This window comes from Cygnus olor, unplaced genomic scaffold (genome assembly GCF_009769625.2).
Source record: "Cygnus olor isolate bCygOlo1 unplaced genomic scaffold, bCygOlo1.pri.v2 scaffold_136_ctg1, whole genome shotgun sequence".
NCBI lineage: Eukaryota > Metazoa > Chordata > Aves > Anseriformes > Anatidae > Cygnus > Cygnus olor.
The window spans coordinates 1-8,733 of record NW_024429103.1 but is presented as its reverse complement, the minus strand read 5'-3'; the positions used below and the strand labels follow the sequence as shown (position 1 = coordinate 8,733).

General features: G+C 53.4%; 1 protein-coding gene across 1 annotated transcript; it reads right to left on the bottom strand.

The window, feature by feature from the left end:
* Positions 1-3,914: 3,914 nt before the first annotated feature.
* Positions 3,915-5,337, bottom strand: LOC121063252. The gene is made up of 2 exons (XM_040543619.1): positions 5,170-5,337; positions 3,915-4,967 (listed from the first exon to the last, which is right to left on the bottom strand). Exons 1-2 carry the CDS (start codon positions 5,335-5,337, stop codon positions 3,915-3,917), a joined length of 1,221 nt encoding a protein of 406 aa, XP_040399553.1.
* Positions 5,338-8,733: the final 3,396 nt, after the last annotated feature.

Here is an 8,733-nt window from a genome sequence, read left to right as displayed (position 1 = left end):
AAAAAGAAAAAATAAAATTAAGTAATTAAATTATTAAAAAAGAACCCCCCAAAAACCTGAAACTGAGTCTTTGGAGCCTGAAATAAGGACTTGAATCCTAAAAATGCGCCTTTGGGCAGTAAAAATGAGGCTTTGGACCCTAAAAAATAAAGGTCTGGACCTCAAAAGGAGGCTTAGGATTGTAAAAAGAAGGTTTGGGGACCTAAAAATGAGGGTTTAGACTCTCAAAATGATGGTTTTTGTCCCCAAAGAGGAAGCTTTGGATCCCAAAATGAGGCTTTGGGCCCTAAAAATGAGGCTTTGGGCCCTGTAAGTACAATTTGGACACTCAAAAATAGGATTTGGACACTGAAAATCCGAACCCGAGACTCAGAAATGACTGTTTGAAACCCAAAAATGGGGGAATTGGACCCTAAAAGACTTCGGACCTTAAAAATAAAGCTTTGGGCCCAAAAAGGGGGGGGGGGGGGGGGGTGTTAGACACCTCAAAATGAGGATCTGAGCCCTAAAAATGGGCGTTTGGATCCTAGGAGAAGGCTTTGGGATCTAAAAATGAGGTTTGGGGCAATAAAAAGAAGAGTTAGGATTCTAAAAATGGGATCTTCGGACCCTAAAATTAGGCTTTAGTTCCTACAAACGTGGGTGTGGACCCTAAAAAGAGGGTTTCATCCCTAAAAGGAAAGTTGGGATGCCAGAAATGAGGCTCCAGGCCCTGAACATGTGAGTTAGGAACCCAAAAATGAGCTGTTTGCACTCAAAATGAGGGTTTGAGGCCTAAAGAGGTCGCTTTGGACACAAAACCTCTGCCCACGGCATGCTGGGAGCTGTAGTCACAGCCCTTTTGCCCCGTGGCATGCTGGGAGTTGTAGTCCCGCACCCCATTGCATGCTGGGAGCTGCAGGCCTGCACCCCACAGCATGATGGGAGTTGTAGTCCCCACCCCCCAGCATGCTGGGAGCTGAAATACTGTACCCCGTGGCATGCTGGGAGCTATAGGCCTCTGCTCCTATGGCATGATGGGAGTTGTAGTCACAGACCCTTCCCCCTAATGCTGGGAGCTGTAGTCCTTTGCCCCCCATGGCATGATGGGAATTGTAGTCACAGTCCTTTGCCCCCATGGCACACTGGGAGCTGCAGTCCTTCACCAAGTGTGTGCTGGGAGCTGCAGGCCTCCCCCCACATGGGATGATGGGAGTTGTAGTCACAATCATTTGCCCCATGGCATTCTGGGAGCTGTAGTCCTGCAACCTGCTGAGAACTATTGGCCTCTGCCCCCCATGGCACCTTGGGAGTTGTAGTCACAGTCCTTCGCCCTGCAGCATGCTGGGAGCTGTAGTCCCTCACCCCAAGGCATGCTGGGAGCTGTAGTCCCGCACCCCCAATGTATGCTGGGAGCTGTAGTCCCTCACCCCAAGGCACGCTGGGAGCTGCAGTCCCTCACCCCACAGCTGGCTGCCATGGCCCAGCCCCTGGCCCCCTCCTGAGCCCCCAGGGATGGGCAACGCCGTGTCAGGACGCACACCGAGAAATCGCTATGTCCGTGTGCCAGAGGGCTGGGGCAGGAAGAAATGGGGAAGAGATGAACCCCACCGACCTGCGGAGAGCCCCCAGGGCTGGGGCAAAGTGTAGAGCAAAGGACGTGCGGGCCTGCAGGGCTGTGGACCCCAAGGTGACACGTGATTGCCAGCACCCCTTGCTCCTGAGGCCCCAGGTGTCAGCTCACACGTCCCTGCATCACTGGTCAGGGGCCAAACCTCTACCTCGGCCATGCTCTGGGTCTGGTTGTGCATTAGAATCAGATTGAAATGGAAGACGGAGACGACAAAGATGAAGAAGATGAAGGAAGAAGACGAATATGACAAAGACAGAAGATGACGAAGGAAGAATATGAAGACAAAGATGGAAGACAAAGATGATGATGAAGATAACAAAGGAAGAAGTAGTGTAAGAAGAAGATGAAGAAGTACGCACAGCCAGGCATGGGGCATCAACCACCTCTCCTGGAAGCCTGTTCCGGCATCCGACCCCCCCCACGATGAAGAAATTTGTCCTCGTGTCCCATCTGAACCTCCCCTGGTGTTGCTTTGTGCCATTCCCATGTCCTACCATTGGTTCCTGTGAAAGGCCAGCAGAAACAGGGACCTCCAGGCTTTCATCTCCCATGGTACCACACCGTGATCCCTGTCGCACACAGACAACTCTCGCAGCTGGCTGAACTCCTGGAAGGGAGGTGGACAGGAGGACAACATCTGCTGCGGGGGCGTTAGCAAGGGTGGTGCAAAGGGAGATGCTCCAGAGCTGGACTCTACACGAGGAAGCGATGAGGCTGGCCTCCTTCCTCTTTCTACAAGCCATTGCAAGGAGGGCCTTCATCCTGAAGGCTGCGTCGCCATCCTGCTGGGCCTCCACGACCACGTTCTTCTCACCTGTACAATACATCAAACAGCCGTTTGGTGGAGGACCACCGCAGCCAAAACACGGGGAGCTCCAGGGCGCTCTGGTTACTCTGGAGGCCGTGCAGAGGCTGTGCACAGCCGATGTTGGTTCCTGCCCCCTCTTTAAAACCTCCCTCTTCCCCCTAGGAAGAACGACAGTGGAAATGCTAATTACAAGTTTATTGAGACAAGAGTTAGAGCAGATTGTACTGCACGTACATATTCATGGGATTACTGGCTCCAAATGCATCCAACGGCTCCCAGAAGGGAAAAGGAAGCAGGGAGAAAGAGGGGCGGTGATGTTGAGTAAACGACCTCCAAATGAAAACCAACCACCAAATGGGTCAAAAAACGTTAACAAAAGAAAACCAACCATCAAACGGGTCCAAAAACATTACCAAAAGAAAAACGACCACTGAACAGGTCCAAAAACATTAACAGAAAGAAAACCAATGACTAAATAGGTCCAAAAATATTACCAAAAGAAAAGTGACCACTAAAATGAGTCCAAAAACGTTAACAAGAAGAAAACCAATCAATAAATGGCTCCAAAAACATTAACGAAAAGAAAACCGACCACCAAACGGGTCCAAAAACATTACCAAAACCAAACCAATCGCCCCCAGGAACGGGCTCAGAAGGTGACTGATGAAATAAAGGAAGATCAGCAGACAGAGCATTACAGACCGACCGTGACCTGCATTCCCCATGCCCATTTTCTTTTTCTTTGGGGCAGAAAAGCTGCAGTGTGCAGAGCTTCCAGGTCCCCAGGAGGGGGAGGGCTGCCAGGTGGCACCTCCTCCCTCTGTGATGGTGAATTTAAAATACAAAGCCTAATTTTAGGGTCCAAACCGTATTTGAGAGTCCAAAACCTCCAGTTGGAGACCAAACCTCCCTTTTCAGTGTCCAAACCCTAATTTCTGTAGACCTAAACCTCCCTTTTTAGTGTCCAAACCCTCCTTTAAGTGTTCAAACACCCATTTTGTGGGGCTGAAGCCTAATTCTTAGAACCCAAAGTCTCATTTTTCTGGTCTAAACATTAATTCTGAAAGACCAAAGTCTCAGTTTGAGGGTCTAAAGCCACCAGTTTTGGTCCAAATCTGTTTTTTTAGGGCCCAAAGCCTCTCCTGCTGGTCCACAGCATATTTACAGGGGCCAAATTCTCTTCTCCAGAGCCCCAGTCTCAGTTTGGGCCGGTTGTCCCAGCAGAGTCCTCTCCCAGCTTCTCGCCCCAAGGCCTCGACGCAGTTCAAGCCCCAAGTTCATGGCCAAACCAAGAGCAGTGAGCATTTCTCTCACTTCTACGATGCTACGATTCTGTGACTTCTACGATTTCTACAGTTCTGGGATTCTACGATTTCTGTGGTTCTACAGTTCTATTTCTAAGATTCTTTTCTGACTTCTGCAATCCTACAGTTTCTACAGTCCTAAAATTCTTTTCTGATTTCTACAATTCTATGATTCCAGTTTCTACAGTTCTTACAATTCTACAATTTCTACGATTACCCACAACTCTTTGATGTCCTCCTCCCAGCACAGAGGTGCTTGGGCAGGCAGCGGGCGCTTGGTGCCGGCGTCACTGCGGGCAGCAGCCAGCACTGGCCGTGTCACCGCAATGTCACAGATATCACTGTGACATGACCATATAAAAGAGGCTGTGCCTGCGACAGAGGTACGGAGACGTTCGGGCAGGATGAGCCCCCAGGTGGCTGATGCCAGCAAGGAGCAACCTGCTTGCACGAGGCGTACCACGTTAGGCTTCCCAGAGAGCAGCGCGATGGAGCACATCTCCGCGATGCCAGGCGTCACTGACCAAGGTACGGGCACCCCCAGCACTGCAGGAGTGTGGCTGACCCCCGTCTGGGGCTTTCCGTGGGGGGGACCCGGCTCTGCGGTCACCACCGGGGGGTCTCCATTTGGGGCTGGAGATGTGCTGGCTCTTTTCATCTGCCACCAAAACACGGGGCTGGGGGTGCTGGGAGGGTGGCAGCCACCAGACGCAGAGCGTGACCTGATTTTCTTTGCCTTCCAGAGCGAATATCTGTCTGGGATGCAGTGTCCGTCTACATCCAGGAGCACCTCTTGCTTCACCAGGTGGGTTGGCACCCACGTCGCCCTTGTTCCCCTCCTCAAAAGCAGGAAACTCACCCCAAAAGTCCCCACCAAGAGACCGATAGGTATCGCACAAGTGCGGTGTTGCTTGTGGTAGGTGGTGTGGTATCTCAGGGCTGATCCCAGCCGCTGGAAGCCCCTGGATCCCCTCAGCCTGGCTCCCAACATCGGGAAGGGCACAGCAGGACCTGAAGCACCGTCCCTGGATGGGACCACCTCCAGCTGATCCTTAACCTTCGGCCCTTCCGTTCTCTTCCATTTGCAGGGCGTCCGAATTCCCACTCTTGGCTGCTTTGATGTTGTTTCCAAATGTGTCGAGGATGGTAACAAGTCCCTGACGGTGCAGTGGCCCACGTTTCGCCTGGCCAGGAACCTCGTTGTTGACCACAACCTCACGAACGACAAGGAGTACCTGCCAGGTAAGAGGGTGCATGAATCCCTTGCTGCATGGATGTTCCCCTCCCTGGATCTCAGATGCTTCTCAGAAGTAAAGTGTCCCCTGCACGGAGCAGGTCCCAAACCGAAGCCTTTCTGGGCGATGACTGCAATGAGCAGCACCTGGGGAACACGCGGGGAAGGGCCGCTGGTGACCGACTCCATCCCTCTTGTTTGGTTTTCTAGGCCATAAGGAGTTGGAACCCCTCAAATTTGGTGAGGTGGCTGCAGCTGCCTCTGTGTCCTGGAAGAAGGTGGAGGGCTGCATCCAAGGCACAATGTCCCTCATCTCTCGCTGCGTGGGGAAGGGGGAGAACATCGCCCTCGTCCTGACGGACGTAGGGGTGCTCCTCATCGAAGGCACAAAGGAAATTCTATTATGAATTCCTGGAGGTGTTGTCTGGGAAGGAGAACCTTCAGAAGGTGAGGGTTTTGTTTTCCCCACGGCCTGGGCAGCCTCACAAGGGTGCAGTAGCAATGCCTGCCCTTGGCCCACCCGTACCTCTTGGGTTGGATCTCTTGGCCAACCTCTTGGGGTGGCCAAGAGCTGTGGTCCTGCTGGCTCCCGCTGGCCTGGGCTCCTCCAGGACCGAGTGCCTCGGCCAGGCAGAGGACATTTGCCATCTCCATGCTCCTCCACTGCAGGTCCCCCAGCTGATGGACGTGGTGGTGTCGCGGCTGGAACCCGTGGCCTCCCTGACCTTCTCTGGCCGTGTCATCATCTTTCCTAAGTAAGTATGTTTGCGGCTGTGGCCGCTGCTCCGGTTCGGTAGCGTTTGCTCCTTGCACCCATGGGTGCTCAGCCAGTGAGGTGGATCTGACCTGACAGATGGAGGAACTGAGGCAACGCCTGCTTCCCATCGAGGCCTGGGCTTCTTTGCAGGGCGACCCCTCTTCCCAGGACAGTCCTTGGGGATGGGGCCTTTACGGCAACGCGAAAACGTCTCCCTGAGCGGGTGAGCGTGGGGAGTGGTGGTGCCCTGGGTCACGCCGATCTCTTCTTTTTCCAGCTTTAAAATGGACAAAGTGCCCCAACTATCACCCAGGGAGCGTCTCAAGGCCCGCAGGGATGACAGGCAGGAGAAAGAACGGGCTGTGTCGTCGTCTCCCAGCCAAGGTAAGAGATGCAAAGCGGCTGCTGGCTCCTCTTGTGCCACAGCTTCATGCCAGCTCAGCACAGCCTCTTGTCTCCGGGCCTCCAAAATGGAGCCCCTGTGTGTGATGTGCCCAAGGTGCCCGGCCCTGGGTGCTGCAGGAGGTCGGGGATCTGGAACACCCCCTAAAATTGGCTGTACCCAGCTCCTCTGTCCCAGAACTTGGCCCCAAAACCATGTCATGGCCTAAAAATGAGCCGGGTGAGGCTGGTGCCAAAGAGGGCCAAGGCACCTGGAGATGGAGGCTGTGAGGGGAGCACAGCGGCCTCTGGGACACCACAGGAGGCCTCAGCACCTGCCGTGTCCCGGGTACAGCAGAATCATGGAAATGTTCTTCTGACATCTCTCCTTCCCGATTCCAGAGAAACTTCCTGAATTGCCACCCTTCCCGGGCACCGTGAGCATCGTTTTTAAAGAAAAAGGGCAACCCTGGAAGAGGAGGGCCGAGCAGAAGAAGAAGCCTTTGTTCAGGTGAGGCTGGAGGCTCTGGGAGGGGGGAGGATGACGCCGCGGGGAGCCCCCCACTTCTCAGGGCTGGCGCCTCTGTTTGGGGTCTGCAGCCACGGGCGCTGCATGGGGGGGTACAAGATGGGGCCCCAAAGATGTGGTGCAGGTGGATGAATTCTTGTCTGTTTGTCCTTTCAGCAGGCTGCCAGCGATCCCCGAGCTGCCTCATGCCGAAAATGAGCCTTTGAGCGACCAACTGCAGGAAGACACAGCGCCCAAAAAAGAGCCCAAAACAACGCCCAAAAAAGCCTAAAAAAGAGCCCAAACAGCGCCCAAAGACCAGGCGCAAGACCGGGGCTGGGCGAAGGCTGTGAAATCTGCAAAACCTCAGAAGAGCAAAGGCCAAAAAACAGCAAAAGCCCCTCCTGAAGTCAGGAAGCCATCCACCCTGGAAGCCCTGCCAGAGACGGAGTGAAGTGCCCTGAATCTCAGAAAGCCCCAGGCCCGCTAAGAACACCCATCGTTTCCATGCTGTCCTTGTCAAACTCAGAGGGCAGCATGGTTCAGGAGCCCAGCGATGACAGAGGCAGATTCCAGCTAGGGAGGTCCAGCTCCCAAAGACTGATGAAGTTACGGGCTGAGAAGTTCTGGTCCGTGCTTCCAGACCGTCTGAAGATGGAAGCATCTAATTCCAAGGCCAGCCTGCCCAAGGAGCCCAGCTACCCCTCTGTTTTTGGGCCACTGACACACAAGGGGGCCAGGTCTATGCAGCTTCAACCGCCAAAGTTCGTTCCCAGACCCCCTACGCCATGGCCCAGTCCATGGTGACCCGAGCTTTGACTGCCCGGAGTTGCAACAACGCCGTCACAGGTGGCAAAACAGGTGCATGATCCACATCCGTGTTCTTTTGGGGGGGCTCAAGCCTTGGAGGAAAGTAGTTACGGGGACAGCGGGGTTTCTCCAAAGAGATCTTAGTTTTGAGCCGTGCGTTGGCTCAATCCAACCAAAACCTTTGGCTCCTCCATCGCTAGACTCAAGTCCCTCAATTTCTCTTCTGTTGCCACGCAGACACACCAGGCCACATTAGTCGTCAGCATTTAGAAGGCCTAACAAAGCAGGAGGCTGCTCTTGGCCAGAGAGGAGAGTGTGTGTTTGCAGCTGGGTGCTGGTTTCCAGGCCTGGTGGGAAGAGAGGGGCTTTTTTGGGTGGGCCTGGCAGAGCTGAACCCTGCTGCTGGCCGGGGTCTGGTGATGGGGTAAACGGCGGGAGGGAAATGGCGGAGTTGCCCTCGGTGTTGTGGCCTGAAGCCATCCACGGGGTCCGCATGTGGGCAAAGAGCCCTAAAAAGCTGTAGCATTTTTTGCTCAGAGTCTCACTTGTTTTACAGAAATCCATCTGACAGCGGACCGCGAGATATTGGAGAAAAACATAACAAACTCTTGCCAAAGACGACCAACTCCTCGTTTGTCCACGACGCGGTCTCACCAGACCAAGGATGAAGGTTTTCCAGCTGTGGCTCTGCAGTCAGCCCAAACTTCTGCTGGGAGCGGGACCATCACGGGGATGTTTCCAGCTGAAGGACCTTCTTCATGGCCTCCATGGCAAGGAACCGCCCCTTGCTGGGACAACAGATGGGAAGCGGGCCCTCAGAGCAACGTGGAGAAAACCTGCACATCCCTGCAGGGGAAAGGAGAGGAGAAAACCTGCACATCCCTGGAGGGGAAAGGAGAGGATGCGACGGCAGCTGGGGAGAAAAGAGAGCACCATTTCCATCCTGCTGGATTATGTTTTCAAAACGGAACCTGCAAATTAAAATGATTTTTCAAAATGTTTCTTCTTGTAAAGTAAAATTCTGTACAGAAATTGCACCACTTAAGACTGATTTTGGTTTTGAGGGTGACTCTATTGATCAAGAATTTCAACTTTTGATGGTTAGCATTGTTTGGGTAAATGCTCATCGGTGGCTTTTGATGGCAAATTGCACGTTTTGCTGGTCAGCTTAGTCCAAGTACTGAATGCTTCTGCCCCGGAGACCCGCATCTGAAACACCCAGCAAAGAATCAGATAACGTTTGCTGGTAACACTCTAAACTTGCTTACCTTTACGTCTTCCCTCGAGATTTCTCTCTGTATTTTTTTCCTGGACCTTCT